The 26,938-nt window shown below is 38.2% G+C and overlaps 2 protein-coding genes across 2 annotated transcripts in view; one reads left to right on the top strand and one right to left on the bottom strand.

Annotated features, from left to right (window-relative positions):
- Positions 1–108: 108 nt before the first annotated feature.
- Positions 109–5,098, top strand: polr2c (RNA polymerase II subunit C). The gene is made up of 9 exons (XM_058767223.1): positions 109–342; positions 3,028–3,077; positions 3,194–3,262; positions 3,347–3,399; positions 3,510–3,638; positions 3,712–3,763; positions 3,841–4,009; positions 4,421–4,495; positions 4,833–5,098. The coding sequence occupies exons 1-9, from the start codon at positions 257–259 to the stop codon at positions 4,975–4,977; spliced, it is 828 nt and encodes a 275-aa protein (XP_058623206.1). The 5' UTR covers positions 109–256; the 3' UTR covers positions 4,978–5,098.
- Positions 5,099–5,393: 295 nt separating this feature from the next.
- shank2b (SH3 and multiple ankyrin repeat domains 2b) overlaps positions 5,394–26,938 on the bottom strand; it is a 102,440-nt gene continuing 80,895 nt past the window's right edge. The window contains exons 17-25 of the mRNA XM_058767224.1: positions 22,700–22,835; positions 22,290–22,370; positions 21,938–21,946; positions 21,281–21,301; positions 16,048–16,107; positions 15,648–15,772; positions 15,195–15,306; positions 12,557–14,909; positions 5,394–9,176 (exon numbers count right to left, since the gene is read on the bottom strand). Coding sequence (XP_058623207.1) covers positions 8,639–9,176; positions 12,557–14,909; positions 15,195–15,306; positions 15,648–15,772; positions 16,048–16,107; positions 21,281–21,301; positions 21,938–21,946; positions 22,290–22,370; positions 22,700–22,835 — 3,435 coding nt within the window. The 3' untranslated portion in view covers positions 5,394–8,638. The remainder of the gene's footprint in view (positions 9,177–12,556; positions 14,910–15,194; positions 15,307–15,647; positions 15,773–16,047; positions 16,108–21,280; positions 21,302–21,937; positions 21,947–22,289; positions 22,371–22,699; positions 22,836–26,938) is intronic.

Genomic DNA, 26,938 nt, shown 5'->3' with positions numbered 1-26,938 from the left:
GTCCACAAAGACACCGTTAATATAGGACTTCTACTCCAGGCTGACGCATAAAGATTTATGAGGACCTTTATTATGTTTAACCGGAAATAGTACTGTGGTGATCCGGATGCTAACGGAATGAGGGCAGCTAGTGACCAATGAACTGCTGCGGTTTGTTATTGTGCTGAAGAGGCGCTCGGTGCTGGAGCGAATGAACAACGGACCGCATATATAATTATTTTATTTATTAGCGTCTTAATCTTGAGCTAATTTCGCTATGCCGTATGCCAACCAGCCCACAGTGAAAATCACGGAGCTGACGGACGAGAATGTGAAGTTTGTGATCGAGAACACGGATCTCGCGTGAGTGAAAACGACCATTTATCGTTTAATTAAAGTGTGTTATATTAATGACACTGAAATGCATGTTCACTGAGTTATCACTATCAAAAAATAATACGTTTTTAAATTTTGTTGGAGTAAGTTAACATGTAAATATTATGGTGTATGCGTCTGGTAAGGACCATGCTGCGTATGGTACCGTGGTATTATTAATACCATAATTTTACCATGATATTGCCATAATGCCATGCCAATTGCCATTCTTTTTTTAAAAAAAAAAAGAACAACATAGTATGTGTGCATATATATTACACACATGCACATGTATATGGGCCATCCCACAACCAGTGTTGGGTAAGTTACTCTAAAAAAGTAATTATTTACTAGTTACTAATTACATCTTCAACAGTGTAATTAGATTACTGTACTAATTACTCTCTCCAAAAAGTATTTAATTACTTTACTTTTTAAATCCTATATCAACCTCGACAAGTTAATGATACAAGGAAAGACATGAAACGGTTATTTTAATTCTTTCAAGTAACTACATAAATTATTCTGGTCACACTTTAGATTAGGGTCCAATTCTCACTATTAACTAACTATTAACTATGACTTTTGCCTCAGTATACTCCTAATTACTGCTTATTAATACTTAGTAAAGTAGTTGTTAAGTTTAAGACTTGGGTAGGATTAAGGATTTAGAATGTCTTGCAGAATAAGACATTAATATGTGATTTTTAAGTAATAATAAACAGCCAATATCCCAATAAGATTTATGCTAATAACCACCAAAAAGTTAATAGTGAGAATTGGACGCAAATTTTTTTTTTTATTAACTCACCAAAGTATTTAAAGTGAAAAGGGTACATAAAAAGCATGCATTTTAAGGTAAGACTTTAAATTTTGAAGTTAAATCCACTATTGTATTGTTTATAAATGTTCTACAGTCTATACACAGTATCAAGTTCAATTACACAAGAAGTAACTGTAATTAAATTACAGAAAAAATAAGAGTAATCCCTTACTTTACTTTTTCAAGGGAAAAGTAATTAAATTACACATTTAAAAAAAATAATAATTTAAGTATTCAAGATCCTTCACAATAACGTTTAAAATATTAGTAAGCTTATATATATATAAGTCATCATTTATTGGGTACTTTCAATTGGGAGGTGGCTGTCCCGAACCCTAACCCCTAAATTTCAACTTATGAAAATATTGAAATAATTTTTGTAATTTTTTCCATTGTTGTTTTTAAAAGTATCTTTCTAATTCTTTTAAAAAGTGGAGTTCAAAATTTTTTCTTTTTTCTTTGTAAATTATAAAACTTTATGTAAAATAAAAACTGTGTCCCACATTTTTCATGTCACTACCGAAACAGTGTAGCCTATGTTTTAGGCCATTGGCTGAGACTGATTTTAGCTACACCCCTAAATTTATGATCTCTCATAGCTACACAGTGTGAGTAGAAAAGGCTCATCATTAGTTTTTAAGGTACATTTTTTGAAAATCTGAAAATCTGTGTGTAACTTTAAGGAACGTCACTACCGAACACATTTTTTTCTGCAATTAAGCACACTTTTTTGGGAGTTATTCCATAACATTGTTTTTATATGTGCACCACTGTTCAGAACTGTGCTAGCTAACCATGTACTGATTAGCATCTTTGAGCTAGGTTCCAAAGTATCTAAAATTGTCACTACCGAAACATTTGGTGGAGTTTTGGTAGTGACATCTTTGTTTTTGAGTTATTGCATAAAATTGTCATAACCAAAACATGTCATCATTGGGGAGTATTTGATAGCATATTTGGGGGAAATAAACAAACTTTTAATACAGTTATGCATTTTTTTTACATTTTAGTATGTTTTAGTAGTGTTTTAGTATTCAAGTTAAAATTCTGTAATTCGATGTGGTTGCTACCAAAGCATTACTGTCACTACCGAAACATGGGATGTTATGTCAAAAATAAAGTATATGGAATTATCAACTAAGATGTTATGATAGTTTTTGGTTCAATGTATATTCAGACTAATGAATCCTTAACTTTGAAATCAGCATGATCAACTTTTTGCCAAAAAACATTGGATTCAAAATACAACAAATCTCATAAATTACACTTGAAATATTGTTAAAAATTTAATTATTGATTTACCTCTGAAAAATATATTTTAAAAAAAGCAAAAATATATACTGTTGATGCAAAACCTTAATAGGTCAATAAAGTAATTATTATTACTGTTTCGGTAGTGAATAATTTGGGGAGAGGACAAATATTAAAAAAAAAAATTCTGAAAATACAATATGAGAATTAAATGCACAATTACTAGAAATGTGTACCTTGGATATTATACAGTTTGCATGCATACAAATATTTTGGGAAAAGACACATTTTTTCAATATATTTCCAACTCTGACTTTGGACCAGTCCTGTAGAATGGCACACACACACACACACACACACACACACACACACACACACACATATATATATATATATATATATATATATATATATATATATATATAAATAATTAGACTATACACACACACATATACATGTATTATATTTAAATATGTATTGTAACTTTATTAGAACTTTTAAATGATAAATATTTGATAAATATTTTTATAATTCTATTATTATAAAATTACTATTATATGTATATTTCCAAATAAAAATTGCATTATTATTCGTTTCAGGGTGGCTAACTCAATTCGACGTGTATTCATGTCAGAAGTCCCAACCATTGGTAAGAATCAAACCATCTGTCTTCTGGCTGCTGCATTTTTACACAAAAGCGGTTGATTTAATTATGCACTTTGTCTTTTAAATCTGTTAATCTGATGTAATGTGCTTGTTTGCCAGCTATCGATTGGGTTCAGATTGATGCCAACTCCTCTGTGCTACATGATGAGTTTATTGCACACAGAGTGGGTGCGTATGTGCAAAATCTTTCCAAATCTTTCATATCACTCTTCTTATAGTGCTTAGTGCAGTTATCATGCTCCTCTTTCATAGGGCTAATTCCCCTCACAAGTGATGACATTGTTGACAAGATGCAGTACTCACGAGTAAGTGTATTAAACCCCATGCCAGCATTTCTGTTTTTATGAATATGACTCATCTCATTAAATGTAGAGAAGTAAAATACAACATTTTGCTTTCTTTGGTTTCCTATTAGGACTGCACATGTGATGATTTCTGTCCGGAGTGTTCGGTTGAGCTCACGCTGGATGTGAGATGTACAGAAGACCAGACGCGACACGTGACCTCACGAGATCTCCTGTCCAATAACCCCCGAGTCATTCCTGTACGTGGAGTCTCCTCACAAACGCACATATACACAATTTGCTTTTTCTTATGTGATGTATCTTGCTCTTCAGGTAACATCCAGAAGTCGAGACAACGATCCCAATGACTATGTGGAGCAGGATGGTGGGTCAGATTCCTCTCTAATTTTCTGTATAATCACTCAGATGTATTAGTATTGATCATTTGGGGATTTCGCACAGACATCCTGTTGGTGAAGCTGCGGAAGGGTCAGGAGCTGCGTCTCAGAGCTTACGCTAAAAAGGGTTTCGGCAAGGAGCACGCCAAATGGAATCCCACTGCAGGGGTGGCGTTTGAGTACGACCCAGACAATGCACTGAGACACACGGTGTACCCAATTCCACAGGAATGGTATGGTTCTTATGGCATGGTTTGATCACACTAAATGAGTAGTATTTGTAATCAGGTACACACTTTGAAACAAATTTCACTCAGAAATTCCTAGTAAATTTTACAAAGAAACGGCAAGTAACACCTCAAATTAAATGTGGACATTTGAAGACTTGAAATAGTATTGTCTTGTGAAATGTACTCCAATGGAGTGTCATTTGTTTTTACAGTGTACATAAATGAACACCCGGATTGCAAAAAAATAAAATAATGTACACTGAAAAAATCTACCATCCTTAGATTTTTTTTTTTTTTTGCATTATTTTATATTAATTATTAATTAAAGCTTTTTTCATATATTTAGTTTTACTTTTTACTTGTCAAAAAATGTAATGTATAATTATGTACCTTTGCTCACCTTTTGCTTATCAGGCCTAAAAGTGAATATTCAGAAATTGAAGAGGATGGAGTTCAAGCTCCATATGATCCTAATGGCAAGCCAGAAAGGTAAGGAAGTTAAAAACCATACATACATAAGGATATATACAAATACTAAATAACTGTGATATTCTGTGTTATTGTATTATATGAAATTCTGTAGCTATATTGAGAAACTTAATCACAATCACAATATTGCTTCTAGGCAACAATGACTTTTAAGCATTTTCTCGTAATATACAAACAATTTCTCTTTAAAATGACTGCTTTAAAATGCAGCTTATTTACTAAAAATATCATTTTTTATGGATTAAAAAAAAAACATTTCTGAAAACATGCCTCAGTAGAGGGTTAATGCAAAAAAAGAACATGTCAGTATAAATCTGCATTATTTTCTTTCATCCAGGTTCTATTACAACGTGGAGTCCTGCGGTTCACTTCGGCCGGAGACCATTGTCATGTCGGCTTTCGCTGTACTTAAGAAGAAACTGAGTGATCTGCAGACGCAGCTCAGCCATGAAATCCAAAGCGATGTGCTCACCATTAACTAATATTAAAATACTGCTTATTTTGGATCACGCTTTTAGGAAAATATATTTTTTCAGCTGGTATGTTTCTTTGCATGAAACCATGTTATGGTGGAGAATTCTGAATAATAAACACACAAATATATTGTTGTGTCATTACAGGAGTTGCACAATGTGGGGGGGGAAAAAAACATTATGAACACCAGAGGGCAGGGTTTGTGTGAAAAATAAATGAAGAGGCCGTTCTGCTGATTAATACATGATTGAAACGTGAGAAGACAGCGTGTATGGTCATGACAGAGCATTGAACAGCATGCTGATAATGGGAACATTTTATTTCAAGCAAAACAAGCCCTGAAATGGATGTAACAAATTTACAGAAAACCGCCCCGAGACAAACTATGTAAACAGAACACATGGAAGGAACAAGAGCTACTACGTGAGTTCGACAACAGGTTGTGCAATCATATTTATTCGTCCCGTAAATTTTGGTTGTTTCAAATACATAAGTATCGAGGGATCTGGAGGAAAGTGCAGTCACAAAAACGTCTCTCTTCGATTTTAATCATGAATTCTAGTTTAGCACAAAATTACAGCAACATAAATCAAGTGAATGCATTCCTCACAAGAAGTGTGTGAGAGAGACAACTATGAAGAAAAAACAGCTCGTAGTCCAGCTCTAACCATACTGGAAACTTCTGCGTGTCTTCATATAAAATGCCTTTTCAAAATCGGAATCTGCGTACATTTGCCAGGAATATAAAGTGTCAGTTTGCAGATATAGTATGGTGTAAAAGTGCGGTCACATTAGCGAAATTTCGCGGGCAAAAAAATCCATTGTCAAGTATGTATAAAAGCGACTGCTCACAAGTCGCTGGATGTTCACGCAGTGGCAGAATACGATTGTCAGTACTGTTTTTGTTAGTAATTAATACAGTTGAGTTCACACACGTTTTGGTCATTTCGTAAATTTTCAGGAATTTTCGGTCACGTTTTACAGTTCGAGAAATGAGTCGTGTGCTTATGCAGATATATGAGTGTCATCTGAAGGTTTAGATCCGATCACTGTCCTCCATCATAGCAGCTCCCGCCAGTTTTGTGGTTTGCCGCGCTACTCGAGTGAGCCGCTCTTTACAGAGGTTTAAAAAATAAATTTAAAAAAACTACCATTAATTACCATTTTTACGGATTAAAAATTGCTCACCTGAACTTTTGTCGTGTCAAATCTGATAATACTTTGCCGGTTTGTACGTTGCTGGCATCTTATTATTAACTTTACAAATGACTTATTGACTTAAGTAACACGTTCCTATTGTAAGCTGCAGTGTGAACTCGCACCTTTGAGTAAATGCGGCTGACAGATGTTGAAATGACTGCATTTCGCCCGCGAAATTTGCCGGAGCAAATGTGACCGCATAAGTGGCCTAAAATATGTGCTCGTTTTGGTTTTCGTCAAGTATACACACCACACAACTCTACATTTGAACTTCTTTCTTTAATTACATAGTCTAAAAGAAGCAGGTGACAGCCATTATCTCATTATTTTTCATATCTTCTAATTCACTGAGACCTATGTATATGTAAATTTCATTTCATATTATATACTGTACTGTGGAATACTGGCAAAGAAAGACCAAACAGTGTTCTTTAAATTTGTGTATTGCTTCTTAACTGATACCACATAGATTTTTGGCACACCACATATCAGAGTTAAATGTCATAAAAATTTCATAAATATTTCTATAAATCTTTAAAATACTGTGCTGTTTCCTAAAATAAGATATATAGAGATGATAACTCTAACTCCTCTAAGGTCGAGAGATAAGCAAACATATATATAATTTATTTCTGAATCTCTTCACTGCATACTTTAAACGGTCATAACTTCATTTCATTCACAGCCATTCTCTATCTCATCTATCGCCTCTCCCTCAGTTCCGGCGTTACCCACAGTGCATTGAACTTAATACTGAAGGTGAAATGTATAATGCTGGCTGTCCTTTCGTGTCTCTGTGATGTTTTAATCACAAAAATGAATATTATCTCTAGTCCGATTCCATACCTGTGGGATTTTATGGCATTTACAGTCTGATGAAATTGATAAATCTCTGAGAAACGAGTGTCTAACAACGAGAAGATCACAACTAAACTTCAGATGACCTAAAGATGTTGTGGTGTGTCAAATTGTAACACGGATAGGCACACATTGCAGTTACATGTTTAAATGAATAACGTAGTAAGACAGCAACCAAAACTTCTTCCAATTGTTGAGCAAAGCAAAATGATTGCAGGACGTAAAATGAAAAGAACAAGTAAAAGCACTTTGATTTTTGATTAAACGGGAAAATGAAAGTTCACAACTTTTGATCTCCTTTTGAACTTAAAAATGTGTTGTAGACGGTTGCAGGTTTAAAAAAATAAAATTTAAATCAAAATTAAAACAAATAAATACTCAACAATTTACAGGTATGAACTCCTGTATCAGTTACAATTGACGACATTGATATGTATAGATTAAGGAGGTTTCCTGTAGTTTTCTGGACGTTCCTTTTTACCACCCAACAATCAAATGGTTTAGCGAATTATAATTACAAAAAATAAATACAGTACATAAAAATAAATTATTAAATGAAAAATTCATCACATTTTTAAAGCAAAAGACAGATACATACTGGCCCTTTCTGAGTGATTGTGTCAGCGTTCAACTCAAAGCTGTCAAATTTGACAAAGCAGAATTGTCAGTGTCTACTTCAATTCAATTATTTTCTATTCACCCATGAAACTAAACCTCAGTATTTCAGATCTTATGCGTTCCTGTGAAGAGCCATTATTCCAACTCAAACCTGCTGGAAATTAGTACTGACTAGCAATGCTGAGCAACAAAGCAAACTAGTATTGACTAAAGGTACAAATTAAAATGTTGGTGGGAATGCCGTAGACCTCCTTACCATATGGAAGACACCTAATAGTAAACCACAATTCAAAGACCCAAGAGAATTGTTGATCATTCAGACAAACATCCAATGTTAGCGTATTACAAGACTTGAAGATTCAAGATGGTGGAGAGACCTGTTGCTTGCTACGGTTACATTTGTTCGCATGTAGGGAGATTTGACCTCTGTGTTTTCAAGTGACCACGGCCCTTCTAGGACTGTCAGCGAATGAACTGAGGGACATCTAAATGCCCGCTGATCACATCTCCAAGATTCGTGTACCTCTTGGTCGAAGGTGTAGGAGGGGAAAAAAAGCAAGATATTTATTTCATAGGCAGCTGATACATAGACAAAGGTTCCCTTTTTTCCTGAAGAAATATTCTCTGTAGAATTGTCTTAGCAAAGATAGAAAATGGATCCCCAGCTCTGCTGGTTTCAGTGCATTCAAAGGAGGCCAAAGTCCTTAAAAGCCAAAGGATAGTCAGCTCATGTTTGTAGTTTCCATACCAGTGTGTTGGCTTCAATGTCCTCTCTGGTGCCGGAGCTCTTGGAACAGAAACGCAGGGAACCGCTTGTGCTTACGCGGATATTTTGAACGCTTGAGTTTCTTCAGGATGTGAGAGTTCCTAAAATCCACCGAAAGCATGATAGGACAACAAACTGTTCAAATTAGTGAACCGAAATAAGGGAAGAGGGAAAAAGAAGCTTATGAACAAGATGCGCGGAGTCCTGGTGAGGACGTCTGCCCAGTCTCATCTGTCCAAGAGGACTTTCAACGCCCGCTCGATGTTCATTCTGTGACCCACACGAGTCACACCCAAGTCGATCAGATCCTCCTTTTGCAGGTTGGGCAAATGGCTGCCCTCGATATCATTGTCCATAAAGGCATCCCTGTGCTCGCCCAGGTTCAGGCTCTCGAGCCAGTCGGCCACATCCTGCTTGCTCCACATGAGGACGGGTTTGGTGGCAAAGGGCTTGTTTGATGCGGCCTGGATAAGGGTGAGCGGGGAAGGGGAACGGCTACGCCCCGTGCCCAGGCTGAGGGGCGGTGTGGGCAGACCAAATACGTCCGTCATGGTTGGGGAAGTGGCCGAGGTCGGAAGGGAAGAGGCACAGCTGAGGCCAGAGTCCGGCGGGGACATGATAGGACTCGGGGTGTGGTGGTGGGGAGGCAGGCTCTCGGCCTGTCGGCACGGTGATGGGGCAGGCACGTTGGGGCCAGGCTGGGCAGTGAAGGTAACGGTGGTGTTCTGCTGTGTACCTGAGATGAGGGATACACCATCCTGATTTCTGCAAAGACAGAAGGATAAAAGTGAGGAATATGTATTAATGAGACTCAAGTGATAACGCAAAACTATATTCCTGCAAAAGATGTTAGGGTGTTATAAGAGGTTGGCCGAGCATTGCTATGTGGTTGCTAGGGTGTTCCGGGTGCTTACTCGTCCAAGTTAAAGTCTGTATGATATGGCTGCAGGTCCTTATTCATGTTTTGTCTGTTTTATTGTCCACCAGGTAGAAATCCCAAGCTAGAGTGATGATATGAGTGACACGTCTAAGTAATGAAGCCTGAAAAAAAGCCTTCATAATTACTTTACATAATTTTAGTCAGTTGTACCATTTTATTCTATAACCTTTAAAATAAACATTTTTTAAGTTTACACTTGTGTTGTCCTATTTTTCAAATGATTATAGCTCAAGTAGGACTAAATCAATTCAATTCTTGACCTCCTCTGGAAAGGTGCCTTTAAGGATGGGAGAGTTGAGGCCAGATAATAAGAAAGAGATCCTAACAGAAGACATACCCACACAGCTCTTTATGGGTGTCATCTCTCGTCTCACCCATAATATAGTATCTGAACATTATGAAAGTGTTTTTTGTAATTCATTTTATTTATGCTGATTTTATTTCCCAGCAGCATGATTTTTATTACTGTATTACAGTAATGAGAAGTCAGAATTAGAGTAAAATGTGTTTAATAATCATTAAAATAATGCCACAATAGAAAAAACCCTGGAAGTCCTAAAAACAGCATATTTTTAATGCAAATTATTATTACTATTATTATTTTAGGGTAAAATATGATTTGGACATTTCTTTGTGAGATTCACCCTCCCGTGTCATGTACACGATTTCTATTTCTTGATCAAAGAGAATTGAAAGTATGAGTGTACTGTAGGTGGTTTAGCTTTAAGGAGGCTGTGAATGTGAGGCTCTTTAGCAATGCAATGTCCTTGCCCTAGGTTTCTATTTATGCCCAAGGTGTATTGGCCTACATTTGTTCAAGTAAACTTTTACATTTGCATCTGATGTAGTACGTGTAAATAAAACCAATAATAGACTCATGTAAACAGTACTCAAACTATTCTTAATTGATCCAAACAAACAAACATCAATAACAATATATAACACATAAGATTAAAAATACCTCAATTTAATGATTCAAATAAGAAACATGGTAACCTTCCACACTAAAAATTTATTTTTATTCATAGTGAAAAGAAAATACATCTTTGCACAGTCTTTGCTAAACATAGGGCTCAGCCTGGGCTACAAGTGCATTTTAGGGTCAGTTCTGTGGTCTGTAAATAACATCATTCAATAATGAATGAGACTTGGGACTCCATGTCGATGGCAAACCATTGCCTGTGCAATGTGGCATCCATCAGCATACACAACCCATGTATTGCAAAATAAATGACACATAAGCTTTAAATCCTAATGAGCTTTCTCTGTAGGAATCATCAGTGAAAATAATGTAAGGTGGGGGATGACATGAGATATATCGATTTAAAATACTCGTAATACAAGTATTGATGATAATACTTAAAACAATAGTGGAAGGTATTGATAAAAATCTTTAAAAAGGGCTATTTTACCAAAAACTTTGGGAGGCCAAGTATATACATATATACTTATATATATTAGGGGTGACCCCGAATAGTCGATTCAATGCTTTGATAGGAGGAGCCCGATTCGACTCCCAATCTCACAGTTGAATATTCGCGGGGTGTTAAGATCATGCCATTTTGGCTATATGGGGGTGCTCAATGTCTGATTTCACATAGAACTAAGTTAATATACAGCCTATTAAGATAATGTTGTAAATAAGAATCTGAAAAGAAAGAAGCTTTTAATAAATATGTTTAACGTGCGTGAATAAATCAACCACCCCTATAGATTTAAGTTTCACTTAATCTAACATCTTGGCAGCAAAGATTTAAATCTTTAACAAGACAGAGTGAAAGATTGGATTTTTTCGATCAGGTAGGGTATAAGTGATTTCAAAACATTTCAGCCGGATTATATATATCGTGTATATATTATTTATCTCGTATAAGATGCGTTTGGTTGAGTTGTGCTGCAGTAAAGCGCTTCATTGTAGTACTACAGTGATTATCTCTTCAGCGCGAGCAGGACAAACAGTGCAGAATATTAATAACTATGACTGGGACTGTCATATACATAACATTATAATGAGAACACTATTAAAATTAAAACACTGTGAATTTTTAGAGTTTAGTTGCCGTGTTTCTGCGCGTTGTTGCGTGAAGAACGCATCCACAAAAGGAGTTCATTCAGAGCCGCGCAGACACGTTCAATTGTGCATTCGGGGCATTTTGTGCAGATAGTCTATAAGTCGTAATATTGACATTATGTTGTATAAATAACGAACCGTATTATTTATGAGATAAATGATGAGTTAAATCCCATTGATTAAAAACCTGCTATCAAATGCTTCACTCTACTGGTCATCTTCAGTGCGCACAGCTCAAATGCAGAACATTAATAACTACTGTCATATACACAGTGTTATAATGAGAGCACCAATGTTGTAAAAAATTAATTCTTAGGGTTTCGCTGATGTTTAATGTTAAATGTTAACTATCATTTAATCAAAACATAAACCATTATTTCTGTATCTGCAAGGCGTCCGTTACACATTTTCCCTGTGTGTTAACGTCAATAATTATGACTGTCCAATGTCTGACTTGACTCTTGGTAATGTATTTTGCCCCCGCCCCCAAACATTTGATTCGACTATCGGCAAGATTTGAAAATTGCGATTCGACTATGAAAATCCTTAGTCGGGGACACCCTTAATATATATACTGTATATACTGTATGTATATGTGTGTGTGTGTTTATTAATGCACTGTGCTGTTGTTCTGTATTGAAATTAGTCAATTCTGTGCAACTATGCATAGTATTCCAAAATCAGTTACTTATGAGGTTCCATCTGAGTTAAGATGCAGCCATAAAAAAGCTGCCGATGTTGGCAGAAGGCTGTATAGCAGCTCAAAAGGTTTTCTGAAAACTGGAACTCCTTATAACCTTAAATGTTTTGTCAAAATGAAATATAAAAGCCCTTTAAGATATTGCTTAAGATAATCTAGGGATGTCTTGTGGGAGCAGTTTGGGTGATGTGACAACTAAGTAACAAATGGATCATGTTGTAACAACATGCGCACGCACACACAGACACACACACACACCTCCCCCCTCTGTGGTACGGTCTGTGTTCATCATCACACTGACGTTGCTCATCTCGTCCTCAAGGCTGTTCTCATTATTGGGTTGCTAGGCAACTCTTTCGTTCTCCAGCAGAGCACACACACTAATCTGAGAACCTAAATGTAAGCCTGTGATACAGGCAGGAAAGGGGGCATACCTCGTTCCGAAGTGAGTCCTGGATCCAGTTGGAGAGTCTAGCGCTTCCCCTGGCTTTGGAGCTTTGTCCTTGTTCACATGCTGCAGAACTGAATTGGCTTCAGGGCCATGGGGTCCTTTCATCTCCGGAGGGTCCCCCCACAGCTTTGAGGTTCGTTGCGTTGGGGTTTTCAAGGGTTCTGGTGGAATTGATCCAGGAGGTGGAGGTGGGACAGAGGAGGGCATTCTGAAAGAGCTCACGTTCTCCTCAGGCAAAGTGTCCTTGTAAAGTGCATTGCTCTTTATGGCAGGTTTGGGTTTTGGTTTGGACAGGATCTGAGACCTGTCCACCAGAAAGGCTTGTCCATCTGCATAGACGGTGCATGTGTCCAGAGTCTCGCCTCCTTCAGAAGACAAGGTGGAGATGCTGGACACAGTGGAGATGGTGCTGGTGGTCTCCAGTTGGGGGTCACCGCTGCTCCGGCTGTCTACCTCAATGCCCGAGTCAGTGATTTGTTCATAGGGCTCTAGCGGCCCTGGAGGGAAGCTGGGAGGTGTGCAGTTTGTGAGGACGGTTGGTCTCTTGATTTCGGAATTTCCACCACCTAACGGTGGATAATAGGGAGCAAGTGTAGGCCCTTTTGTACCATTTGTTTTCTGTTTGAGCAGTTCAGCTATAGTCCCCGCCTGGTCTTCAGGAATGTCAAAACTGTTGGCAAACTCCAGTGGGGGTGGTAGGGGTTCAGCAAACACAAACTCTTCATCGATGTCGACAGAGGCCAAGGGCGGCGGAGGGATGCCGAAGGGCAGCTTAACGGGCTCATCCACTGAGCTAACAGTTATGATGGTCTTGCCATGTGGAGCAGCTGATAGCGCCTTGGGAGCTGGGGGGTTGGTGGGAGCTGGCTGGTTGGGGTCGCGAAGCTCCCCAGGGGTGTTGTCGGGACTCACTGCCTCGTCCCTGTCGCCCTCTGACAAGCTGTTATCCTCCGATTTTGCCCCATCTGTGGTGTGTACCATCAGCAGACCAGCTGACTTCTGCTGAGAAGTGTCCACAATGTCAATCAGCATGTTCTTCTTCTCCTCAGGCCTCTTCTCAGGCTTGCCCAGATCGAGCTGATACTTGGATTCAGTCTCATATTTGGACTCCGTCATCTGCCTCCGCAGGCCCCCGCGGGGACGGCCCATGGTAGCAGTACTTGAGAAGCCAACCTCCACATTTGGTCTAAGCTTGGTGTCGATAAAAAGCGGTTTATTGAGATCAAGTTTGGATAGGTCACTCTTAAGCGGAAGAGGCTGTGATTGCTCCCTCATGGCTCGGTCTCTGGCAGCTAATGCTAAAGCTAATGGTGAATTGGGATCTAGTGGCTTGCCTGTTACTGGGTGAACGTAATTCCCACTTCCTGAGCTGTATGTCTTATGAGCAGGCAGACTGATCGGGCTGTGTCCTGTACGGGTGCTCAACATTTCCCTTACCATGGTGGGCTCAGGGCTGTTGAAGTCTGTCACGTTACCACCACCTCTAGGGATGCTAAGTAGTGATGAGGGAGGTGCCATGAGCCTACGCAGCCGCTCATCGCTGCTAAACATGCCCTCATCAATAGACTTGGAGTGTCGGAGACGTGGGGCTGGTGTGGGCACCACATCTTCATCACCTGCATCTGTTGACTTAAAAGATGGGGAGTTGCGATGAGCATCAAGCCTCTTCTCCCTGTCTCTAACTGCACCGGCAATGGCAGCTGCAAAGGGACTGGCTGAATTTAAGCCATCTTCAGGACGCAGTTGTCCTGGGTGATCTGGTGTGGTCGTCTCAATTTCCATGCTGCTCCCTTGACTGCTCTTACCGCTGCTGCTGGTGGAGGGCTCTTTGATTATTATGGTCGGAATTGGGATGGAGCAGGTTTTCTCAGGACTGTCTTCTACGTTGGACTGCTTGACAAGCATTCCCTTCCTTCTGGCAGGCTTGTTGGGCACAAACAGTCCAGCTTGACCCATCTTGCCCACATCCGAGTAAGGGTTTTCAGGAATTAGGGCACGGCGCATATGAAGACTCTGCTGGGCCGTTGGGCTATGATTGAACCCTTCAGAATCGTACTGCTCGGGACTGTCTCTGTAATACATGCCCTGATCTCTCCACCCAGCACCTTCACCTCTGTCTGGGGCTGTACTGTTTGCATTAGGACTCTGTGAAGTAAAGCCTGGTCTGATGGTGCCATATCCTCGACCAGCTGGGACAGGAGCATTATTATGAGGTGGAGATGGAGGGGAGATGGCTGGTGGTGGTGGAATATCCTCTGATGTGTCAGGCATTGAAAGGCTTCTTGTAAATTTCAACATTGGAGGAGTAAGGAACTGCTTCTCTTCTTCGGTTACTCCTGTAAAGGAATGAAGAAAGAAATCAACAAATCAGCAAGCCTGGGGGTGCAATCACCATCTGGAAACAGTAAATATGACGTCACAAAGCAAATTATATATCTTGAAAAATACGTCACATTAGTGAAAAAGCCTCCAGCAAGAGTGGGCTGACCACTGGGTGTAAGTAAACCAAGTATTTGTATAATTTTACAAAGAGCTGAAAGACTTTTGTGTGCAATTCATCAAAATAAAGGACTGTGTGAATATGTACTTCAGTGACAAAACAAAATGAAACAACCACGCACCTATAGATGTTTGCCGCCTTATGGTTCCCTTTGGTAGACCCAAGAAGGGGCCTCTAGGACTCCCTGGCTGTTGTGGCGAGTCTACTGCAGTATCTTGACTATTGCAGAGAGACTGCAAAAAACAGAATAAGGATGACATGATAATAAGAACAAGCAGAATGCAGCACTTTTGAAAGAGTGTCCATTCAAACCAGGCATCACATAATATGTTGAAATGATTTCATAAAAAGAGACTGAGATGAAGAAATAAAAATAATCTCAAGCAGTGAAGCATACTCACAAGCCTGTGCATAACTTCACTCTAATTTAAGCATCAAAAACCAATATAGCATGCATGGGCAATGGTTGTACCAGACTTGCGAAAAGCGATTATTGCAGTTAGGATATAACACAATTTTCTACAATGCCATGGGAGACCAGAACTCTAGAGGGCATGAGACAAGGCATGCTTACATTCATTTCAGGGCTGACAGCAAAACACTTGCTAGTCGGACGTGGTTTGACTGCCGCCACCCTCACATCTGCATTTGAGTTGTCCCACATGGGTTTCTGGGGGGGCACGACCTCATCCACTTTATCTGTAAGACAACAGCATCTCAAATTAGAAAGCAGGAAGCTACATTTAAAATGAGCTCAGTATCAAATATTACTAATTTCCTCTAACAGTATCCTCAGAGCAAAGGATCCAAACCGAGCAAGGGAGGCGACAGAAATAGGTACAACGACAATGGTCAAGGTCAAAGCCGTGCAAGCGCTTCCTGGTTCCGTTGGAGAAATCTTAGCACTTCTTTCAACGGCCACTGCGCAACATGCTAGCATTTTTTTAGACAGCTCCCATGCATGGGATGATTACTTAGTGTGACTTGAAATACAATCCTCTTCTTCAGACCCTCATTATCTGAAAGCTGATCATCTATACAGAAATGGAGGAAAGGGAAATTCAGAGTCTGATTTTCCTAGCATAGAAGTCATCAAGACTAAATCTGATAAGTTACACACGCACACACATACACACACAAAACCCCCTATACATCTGGCATTAAAATGTGCCTCACATCTGGATATTCTTCAGCTAGACTTAATTTATACTTTATACTGTTCTTTGAGATCACACTTTCCTTACTTTCGAAACATTTCCACAATAAAAGATGTTAATAGGGTTTAAAAGAGAAAAGAAGAAAATAAAACTCATTAAAATGAGTGACCAAAGTGCACAATCGCAGTATTTGTTGTGTTGAAGAATGATTGTAGTACTACCTTAATTATGCATTTTTATGCAGACAATAAAATGTGTATTATCACTTATACCTTTACGAAAAGTGGTCAGAATTTGTCTCTGGCCACCTCAGTACATGGTTTCAGCGATCTGATCAAAATACATTTATGTGGTCAAGCGCTGATCATCCGAATGTGATCTGGAAACGCATGTTAATGTCAGGACTAAAGGGGGCCACAGTTACACAGTTTCATTCAGCATTACATGGATATATACACTCAGGCTTTAAATATAAAATCCCATCATACCCCTGAGGGAAAACTGAATATAAAAAGAAAATATACTGCCAAAATTGGCCATTCAGGAGTATAGTTTATATTCATAACCGAAAGCCTATCTAAGACTGCAGAAGGAGTATGCATCTGTTTTAAAATCAGGGTCTCCTTTATAATACCTAAATATGGATTTAAAATGACTCTCTTTAATGAACACAGTATGTACAAAGCTGTTTTAAGGACACAGCAGGAGTACTATGCAGCCAGCCACATTATGTAAACATAAAACTAATGCTTACAACGGTTCAGAAAATATCTCCTTCAAGAAGACAAAGGAGTCCATTCAGCAGTCTAAAGATGTCGTATCATATCTGTGCAACAGTCACACGTCATCATATTCCTGGTCAATGCTAACAATGGCAATAGCTTTACACTGAAATATGGCATTACATTTTGCAGGTGGAATGTTTCTATATTAAACATATGCAGCATTATTTCCATGGCAACGTCTTGTTTCAGAGTGATTCAAAGCTGGAGTGGTCGCTCATATGATAATAGTCCCCCTGTAGTGAAAATCAAGTTTTTTATGTTGTTTATTTGTCTATGTGGTGTTTCAATATGCTTTTAGACAAACCATGTGCCAATCCATTAATCAACACCATTGCTGAGTATTTTCTCCTTAAAACTGTAGTTTCCGAAAGACTGACCCAGAAACGCGGTTTGAAACAGCCCTCGGTTTGCTACTTCACAAAATTCAACAACCAATCACATCAAGGGATAGATTCCTATCACTAGCATACAAAATATACCAATACCAGCACAAAACCAAAAATAAATTAAGAGCAAAAAACCCATGAAGCCATGGTTTAATGTGAATTTAGAACCGCTAACTTGCATTATAACCCGTGGCAATAGTGGAAAAGTAGCCCAGAGTCAGACCCACCTCTCCCGCATTAGCGTCTGCACTTTACAATCACAAACGGCTACATTCAGTCTTAACGGCATTTTTGGACAACATCGTGAAGTACTTTAACAGATGTTACAGTATTCACTGTAGTTGTCCGCTAGTAAAAACATAGTTTTATCAATCATTATCCCTGTATGCCATTGTTTCAGGTTTACTACACAACCCTCTACGGACACCTTGGCAATTGAATCGCCATTGGCTAGTAAATTTTTTAGTTTACTCGCCAGACTGATATACTATATATCGTATGTATGATTGTGTATATACTTTATGTATATATTATATATACCGTGTGTATGTATATATGTGTGTGTATATATATATATATTAGTGGTGGGCATAGATTAATTTTTTTAATCTAGATTAATCTCACTGTAATCTTGGAATTAATCTAGATTAAAATGGCTCATTTGAATTCTGCCAAGTAGATCAGAATAAATTCACTACTAGTAGTAAACAACTAGCAGTCATCAAGAATTTAATATTGATAATAACATTGAAGACATTGTATGATTATTCCTTAAAGATAAGATTTTAGTAGTAGTAGCCTATTACGTTCTGCCCAATGTCTTCAAGTGAAACCGAACTTTTATTTTGACCGTGAGGACAGTCTTTCTCAAATGAAACGCTCGAATGCTCATGAAGTGACTCAGAGCAGTTCTGGAGATGTTGTTCATGTATTTATGTCCTCATTTAGTGAGACGACAGACGTTAATATCGCCGCAAGCGTCACGCGGTCTTCTGTATGAGTAGTGAACAAACCCGTGCGTCTGCGCCATACATTAACACAGAGACACACAGAAGTCATATTTAAATAGACGTTTTGCGGCTTAATATTTACAAATAGGAGTGGGAGTGTGCTCACTTGTGTGTGCGCTTACGTTTGTGTGTGTGTGTGTGTGCGAACCGGGGCGGAACTCCGCTGTGCGCGTGATACAGAGAGCGCGACCATGTAACGTAGAGACAGAAATGACTTGCCGATTTCCATTGGGAAGCTTCTTAAAATAAATTTTCCTGAAGCAAACCCGGCTTCATAGCTGCATCCATGTTAGCACGCATACACACAGGTTCGAAGACTCGTTGTCGCCCCCTACAGTGCAATTCGGCTAGGTATACATCCGCGCTAAAATATCGAGGTGAAAGTCATCATAGCTTGCGTAGTATAGACCCAGCTCCCAACCCAACTTTGTGAATAGATTAACGGCGATATTTTTTTTATCGCCCGATAAGAGTCTCACGTTAACGCAGCACGTTAACGCCGATAACGGCCCACCACTAATATATATATATATATATATGAGTAGTTGACGTATCAATGTGTCCTATGGTGTGACAGAAAAATGTAAAAAAATAAAAATAAAAAAAAAACCTCTAACACTGAAGATAAACCTCTCTCATGCTATTTGTAACTCTAAGATTGAAGATACATTTTTCTCATGTTATTTTTTGTAAGTTTTTTTTTTTTTCTCTACATTTTTGCTGTCACACCATAGGACACAGTCCAATTTTTATTTTATATGTCTACCCATATATAGCTTTTTAAATATCTGAAAGTATACTCTTAAAGGTCCCATAACATGCTGCTTTTTGGATGCTTTTATATAGGCCTAAGTGGTCCCTAGTACTGTATCTGAAGTCTCTTTCCCGAAATTCAGCCTTGGTGCAGAGTCCCACAATGAGCTTTCCTGAGGACGTGCCATTTCTGTGTCTGTAGCTTTAAATGCTAATGAGGAGGAGAGAGGCAGCTCAAGGTGGAGGGTGGGGGTGTGGCCTTAACCAGCTTGCGCTACCATGTGCTAATGTTGACAGTGGATGTATCGCAATGGCTCATAGACACGCAGTCGTTCAAGCTTTTCAGTTTGACCTAGAATCTGATCCGGATGGAGAAGCACCGGATGAAGAAGTTGCAACTCAGCGGCTACAGCAGGACGTCTCCGAATGGTTAGTTTAAAATATTGTGTCTGGATACGGTACTTTAGTTGGTTTGTTTATGTATGCTGTTTCAGTTATTATCATGTAGCTAATGCTAGCCATAGGCTCGGATGAAGGAACTAAAAAAATACTTTGGTGTTCATTTGTACATCCAAACACTGAGCAACTGCCATGCTTCGCTCGTTTGCAAGCCATGATGTCTCTCGAGGAAAAAAAAATATTGCGCTCCCCTCGCACGGTAGTAGCTAATTTTCTCATGGGCGGGCAAAGCAGAGAAAGGGGAGGTAACCTTTCCCCGTATGACGACATAAAGGGAAGATTCCAGATTGGGCCATCTGAGCTTTCATTTTCTCAAAGGCGAAGCAGGCTACCCAGGGCTCGGTTCTATCGCCATTTCTAGCCAGGCTAGGGGAACTCATATTAATATTAAAAAACCTCATAAAGTGAAATTTTCATGCCATGGGACCTTTAACATCAGTCAGTCAAGCATTATAATATGATAATCACGTAGGCCTATTATTTAATTTTAGTTTGCGCATTAGTTCCGCCCACTACCGGAGAACCCGGCAGTTCTTAAACGCTGATCCAAATTCCAAAGGAACTCTGTTCTTTTGACAGGAATATACAACAAACAATATCGTTTAAATATAGCGCGTCAATTCTGCATGTTATGTAAGACTCTCTCGCTCTTTCTTTCTTTGCGCGTGTGACGGCGAGTCGTGCGCCTTCACACTAGAGTTTACGGTACGTCAAATACAGGTGCGTTGCGCATCCATTCAGATGAACTAGAAAAAAAAGCACAGATTGCTTGACTGAGAGTAAAACTCTGAAGCGCTCAGTCAGAGTGTTCAGCGAGTGAAAATATATCTGTGCTAAACTTATATACTTAGCCTCCAACTCACACACTGGCGAGTAAAATCTGAAAATTTATTAGCCAGTGGCTAATATTAGACATCATTTAGTCGCCCAGTGTGAAGATTTAGTCGCATATGCGAGTGATTTACTCGCATTGTAGAGGGTTGCTACAGTTCAGTGGATCAGGAGGCGGGGCTAATCTGCATATTTATAGATCCGCGTATAGTAAATGAGGCAAGGGTGTACATTCAAGTGAGTTACATTCAAGCTATTTTAAGGCATGAGAAAATTATTTTCACAAGAAAAAAACCAAAGACGAGTTTTAAGGGATAAAATATTTGACTACAGGGGGACTTTAAAACATAGTTCTTTAAAGGGAGAAATTATCTTAAAATGTCCAGCTCTAGGATTTTATTTTCTCCCTGAGGAGTGAAATGGAGGCAGGATGTATTGTATCAGTGAGAACAAGAACTTGTATCTGGAGCCAGGTTTTCAGCATGGGAAATTCATGGCTCTTGTTTTCTCAAGCGTATCCTTTTTATAATAGAGGGCAGGCTGTTGAATAATATATTCTTACATTGCACTTTTGAAGATCTAGGGGGTCAATAAGTGAAGCTAAAGGCTTATGGAGCATTTTGCAGTGTAAACACATTTGATCTGTTTTCACAGTAAGCAGTCTTCCATTCAACTGGTAAATTTTGATTATTGGAGAGAATACAAATTATTTGCACATTTCTTTTACTGAATCATATCAAAAAAGTCAAATAGTGTGAGACAAATAATCACTACTGTTGCTAAGCTGAGGTGACAAATATTTAAAGAGTGCTTAGGGAAAACTCACCCTTCTTTTTCCTCAAAGTGGCTTTAACATAAAAGAACAATTCAGCTTTATTCAAGTATTCAAATTCAGAGATAATTTCCAGAAAACACGACGAGGAGAACCAACGTTTGGAATACACTGTATTCCTCCACATGGCATTGACCTGTGCATAATGTAATGCCATTTTAGATGGAAAGCAACAACAAATTCATGCAGTTAACTTTCCAACACTACACAAGACAAGTAGGTTAGTATCCAATATAACAAAGAAGACAATTAATTTCTTATTACACAATATAAACAAGAATTTAATACGCGTTTAATACTGCTTACCCTTTGAGCCATTGTTTAATTAGTAATTATTAAATCAGCATGACCCATCAAACCCTAGATTTAGCTGTGGCCACCAGAATAAATCTTTCATAATCCAACAAGGATCTGCTCAGGTGAAATGCGTCATGCTTTAATAGTGAATGTGAAGGTAGCACTTTTATTTATTTATTTATTTTGTGGGGACTACACAAAAACCGAGACACAAAAAGGCCGTATAATCACAAATCTCCATCTTATAAATATATATATATATATAACAAAGTCACATGCATGCCAGGGGAAACACAACATTACAATTTGTACATACATTTCATAAAAATAATTGTGTAATTAACTGTATCATACCTTTATCCACTTTTAGGTCAGCATGCAGGAAAACAAAACAACATCAAAGTTCATTTCATAATGAACGGTGGCTGTAGAATAATAACAAAAATTGTCACAGGTTAAAAATGCATTTTTAGTTCACATAGTTTTGTTCACACAATAAATGTTTTTGCATTTAGAAATAACTAGATTAGTAGCAGGATTTTTAGATTTTGTTTAAATCTTTATGTTGTCTTAAAAAAAAATGCAGACACCAAAATGCAAAGCAATTGGATAAACTGCAGGAACACAACCAGTGTGAATGGTCCTTTATCTTGTAAAAACACCAGACACTGGATGGGATGTTTCTGCTTGCCATGACTGTGCTTACCTAGGTCTTCTAGCTCTGAGGTCATAGATTTTGAACGCATGGACAGGGCTGTGGAGGGAGCCCTCCGTGGTGGCGGTGGCGCTATAGCAACAAACCAAAAAAAAACATACAGCAGATACAGTAGATGCTTAGCCATAGGCTGTAGCATCCCCATGGGGAGGCATTGTATACAACATTAACTCATGCCGAGGTTTGCCGATTCTCATTTTAAATAATAAATGAGAGCGAAGAACTTAAAAACACAAATGAGTAGTGTTAGTAAAATCAAAAACTACTATTAGCATTATGGAAAAGCAATGGTTAGAATTACATGAAAGGAGTTTTGTTTGCTTCATTTTCAATCATACGATTAACATGTTCCTTCATAGCCCAGGTAGTCGAGAAATCCTCAATAAATCAAGACGTTTTACCTTTCTTTCGAGCCGTGTCATCAGGGTCTAGATTTCGACTGACCGTCACCACTTTGATAATTAAGTGGTTGCCGCCGTGACGAATCATGTTGACCACTTGTTTGTGGCCCACTTTGACAACATTGTCCTGGTTCACCTATAAAAAAAAAGAAGAACAATTTAGCTTGTTTCAGGCATGCTCAGATGCTCACAAAGCAATAATTAGTCAAATGCACTTGTCACAAAATGGCACTGATGTGCATAATTAATTTCCTGCTTTTTGCTGTTTAAAAACACAATGAAATGGTTTGATTTTTTGGACATTTTTTGTGTTGATATGGCTGGGCATATCATTTGTTCATAAAAAAAAGCCTTCTGTTTAAGTCACACAGCCAAACCACAGCTATGTTCAGAATTGTCAGCTCAATGCATGCTGCATATTTACTGCAAAGTATATACAGTGCCCTCCACTAATATTGGCACCCTTGGTAAATCTGAGCAAAGGCGGCTGTGAAAATAAATCTGCATTGTTTATTCTTTTGATCTTTCATTACAAAAAATTCACAAAATTCTAACCTATCATTGAAGTAAAACAATTGAAAGTTGGGAGAAAATCTCATGATAAAATAAATGTTTTTCTCCAATGCATGTTGACCACAATTATTGGCACCCAATTATTGCAATGTCCTTTTCCCAAGATAACAGCTCCGAGTTTTCTCCTGTAATGCCTGATGAAGTTAGATAAGAGACCATTTTCTTCATACAGAATCTCTCCAGATCCTTCAGATTCCCAGCTCCATGTTGGTGCTTCTCCTCTTTAGTTCACCCCACTCATTTTCTGTAGGGTTCAGGTCAGAGGACAGGGACAGCCATGGTAAAAGCTTCATTTTGTGCTCAGTGACCCATTTTTGTGTTGATTTTGATATTTGTTTTGGATTATTGTCCTAATGGAAGATCCAACCACAGCCTATTATAAGATTTCTAACAGAGGCAGTCAGCTGTAGAGTTTTTATCTGTTGATATTTGAGAGAATCCATGATGCCATGCATCTGAACAAGATGTCCAGGACCTCTGGCAGAAAAACATATATTTAACCGTGGACATGGGGTACTTTTTATCCCTATTTGTACTAACCCCATCTAGTGGGTTTGCTGCCATAAAGCTATTTTTTAGTTTCATCTGACCATAGAAGCCAGTCCTATTTGAAGTTCCAGTCGTGTCTGATAACTGAATATGCTGGAATTTGTTTTTGGATGAGCTAGGACAGTTTTTCTTGAAACCCTCCTGAACAATATGTGGTGATGTAGGGGCTGTTTGATATATATTTTAAGATTTCTGACTCAAAGACTCAACTAATCTCTACAATTCTCCAGCTGTGGTCCTTGGAGAGTCTTTAGCCACTCAAACTCTCCTCCTCACCATGCATTAGGACGATGTAGACACGTCATCTTCCAGGCAGATTTGTAACATCTTTAGTTGATTGGAAATTCTTAATTATTGCCCTGATGGTGGAAATGTGGATTTTCAATGCTTTAACTTTTGTCTTACAGCAACTTTCTATTTTGTGAAGCTCAACAATCTTGTTCACATCAGAACTTTATTGTTTGGTTTTACTCCTTGTGGTGGATGATTAAGGGAATTTGGCCTTAGTTTTCTTTATATTTATAATCCTTTGGGATAGGAAGTCATAGCTGGACAATTTCAAGCTCCTAGTCTCCCTGATATGCTAAAAAAAAAAATGTAAATATGAATGGGAATATACTTCAGAGATATTTTACTCATAATAATTTCCAGGGGGTGCCAATAATTGTGGCCAACATGCATTGGAGGAAAAACATTTGTTTTATCATGAGATTTTCTCCCCACTTTCAATTGATTTACTTCAATGATAGGATAGAATTTTGTGAATGAAAGATCAAAAGGATAAACAGTGCAGATTTATTTTCACAGCCAACTTTGCTCAGATTTACCAAGGGTGCCAATATTAGCGGAGGGCACTGTATTTCATGATGTAAAATATCTACAAATTAAATTAATCAAAAGTGACAGTAAAGACCTTTACTCTTTTACAAATTCTATTTCAAATAAATGTTCTTTTTCAGAAATATTAAGCAGAACAACTGTTTTCAACATTGATAATAAGAAGAAATGTTTCCTGCAGTACCAAACCAGCATATTAGAATTATTAATGAAGGATCATGTGACACTGAATGGCTGCTGAAAATTCAGCTTTGCCATCACATAAATAAATTACATTTTAAAATACATTAAAATGAAAAAAAAAACAAAAAAAACATTTGTTTTAAATTTTACAATTTTATTTCACAGTATTACAGTTTTTACTGTGTTTCTGTAAAACAAAAAGCAGCCTTGGTGAGCATAAGAGACAGTGAAAGATCAGTTACTTTTATTGTTGTTAAGAGAAAGGATACATTCTTATTCTAGAAAGCATTTTTTTGTATAAAACAATTCTGTATGTCCCTTAGCAAAAAGTTGTCATCAATATTTTTGATCATTTTTTTTTTTAACCAGAAGAAAAGAGCTATACTGTTTAAATGCATATTTAATTTGATTTCATCAACCTTTAGAAGTATTTTAGCATACTTGTGGCCTCTGAGCTACTAGGCACAAACTAAAAGTTTGTGCCTAGTAGCTAAATCAAAACTCCAATTTTGATGTCATAGGGCTTTAACTTCTGTATACTACATCATAGTGGAGTAAATTGATTTTGAGCATTCAGCTACACGAGAGGTTATAAACAGAGTTACACTAACCCCACTGTATTTGTTGAAGCCCAGCTATCACTACCTCATTCATTTCCCTACTTAAACCAACACAAAATCATTATTTTATCCATAGTATGTTTTTAAATAACCTTTTACATTATAAATTTTCTTCATACACACTTAAACGGTCACAATCCTAGTGAGAGCTGTCATTGTAAAGGCATCAGAGGGCAGTAAATCAAATTGGGTTTTAAATGTTTAAGCGGGACATTCAATCTGCCACTGAGCCGTTACTGGTAAGCTAAATCGAATTCAGCTACAGCAGTGGTGATAACCGTTGATATATGTGCGACATACATCACCAGATATTTTTTCATCATCTCTTTTCAACAAAGGTGTAAAGTCCAATGACTCCAACCAGACTAAAAACATACTCTGAGGGAGAAACAATCTGCATTCAACATTTTTTACTTGCTGCATGAAAGTGGAAAACAAACTCCCACAACTATTTGAAGAGGTTTTAAAAATGATTTTTGACAGCTCACAACTTCAGACCACAGAATGTTTGGAAACAATACTGTAATTTTTTAATTTTCAGAAGAAAACTGAGCAGCGCTTGCTCGTGCAAGACTCACACCAGGATGTTGTGGGTGGATGCAAAGCCATTGCTATGGTGTTCAGAATGGTTGCTAGGGTGTTCTGGGTGGTTGCTAGGTGGTAGATTACTGACCCGAGTCAAAAATCAGCTGATTGCGTAGAAAAGTAGTGTTACACCTAACAAAGACATGTCGCACGCTTTGACATAATCACAATTGTCATTCCCTATAAAACTCAACATAAATTATAAACAACAGTAATAGTGATAGTCGCCTTAGCAAGCAGCACTAATAGCTACGATAAGATGTTGATATTCTTTGATAAAAATCGTCAAATAAAAGGCACTGCAGGCAAATTAGAGAGACACCCCTGCTCCTGTGGCATTTCTCAAGCAAAACGAGAAACACAGGCTCTACGAAACAGATCAGCAGAGAGAAAATAAGAGAGACGGGTTTGGAGAGATTTTAGAGTATGCCTTTTACCGAAGAAAAGGTTACGTGAATAAGCTTGGGTAACCTAGGAAACAGCCGAGGAGCCGAAGTCGTCTTCATGACGAAGAGAGCTGAGCTGCTCCTTTTATTCCATCGTGTGTGTTTGTGTGATTCATAAATGCTGCGAGTGTGATGAGAGCAAGGGACTACGTATGTGATTGTATGAGAGAGAGATTGCCATTCGTTCCAATTAAATAAAATTAGCTGAAGTTAGAAAGCAAGCCGTAATCAATGTGGGATCGGGAGCGAAAGGCCCACGTGGAGAACCAGGTCAGTTAAAAAAAAAGTAACAGCCTTTAACGTCAATCACCGTTATCTTTTCTACATCTCTCCCTATTGTGGATTTTCATACTGCGCATTCCAGAAGACAAAATAACTCTGCATTACATCTTCGAGCTTGACCTTATGACAGATGATGTAAATTTAGAGAGATTGAGAAGGAGAGA

The sequence above is a fragment of the Onychostoma macrolepis genome, chromosome 25 (genome assembly GCF_012432095.1).
Source record: "Onychostoma macrolepis isolate SWU-2019 chromosome 25, ASM1243209v1, whole genome shotgun sequence".
NCBI classification, from domain to species: Eukaryota; Metazoa; Chordata; class Actinopteri; order Cypriniformes; family Cyprinidae; genus Onychostoma; species Onychostoma macrolepis.
The sequence above is the reverse complement of the archived record's forward strand: the minus strand, read 5'-3'. Positions and strand labels throughout refer to the sequence as shown.

What these genes read in the sequence shown, in the direction of transcription:
- polr2c (XM_058767223.1), top strand. Translation starts at nt 257, where the DNA reads ATGCCGTATGCCAACCAGCCCACAGTGAAAATCACGGAGCTGACGGAC. An exon ending in GTCAGAAGTCCCAACCATTG is followed by an intron (nt 3,078 to 3,193) that starts GTAAGAATCAAA and finishes CTTGTTTGCCAG; the next exon opens with CTATCGATTGGGTTCAGATT. An exon ending in ATAACCCCCGAGTCATTCCT is followed by an intron (nt 3,639 to 3,711) that starts GTACGTGGAGTC and finishes CTTGCTCTTCAG; the next exon opens with GTAACATCCAGAAGTCGAGA.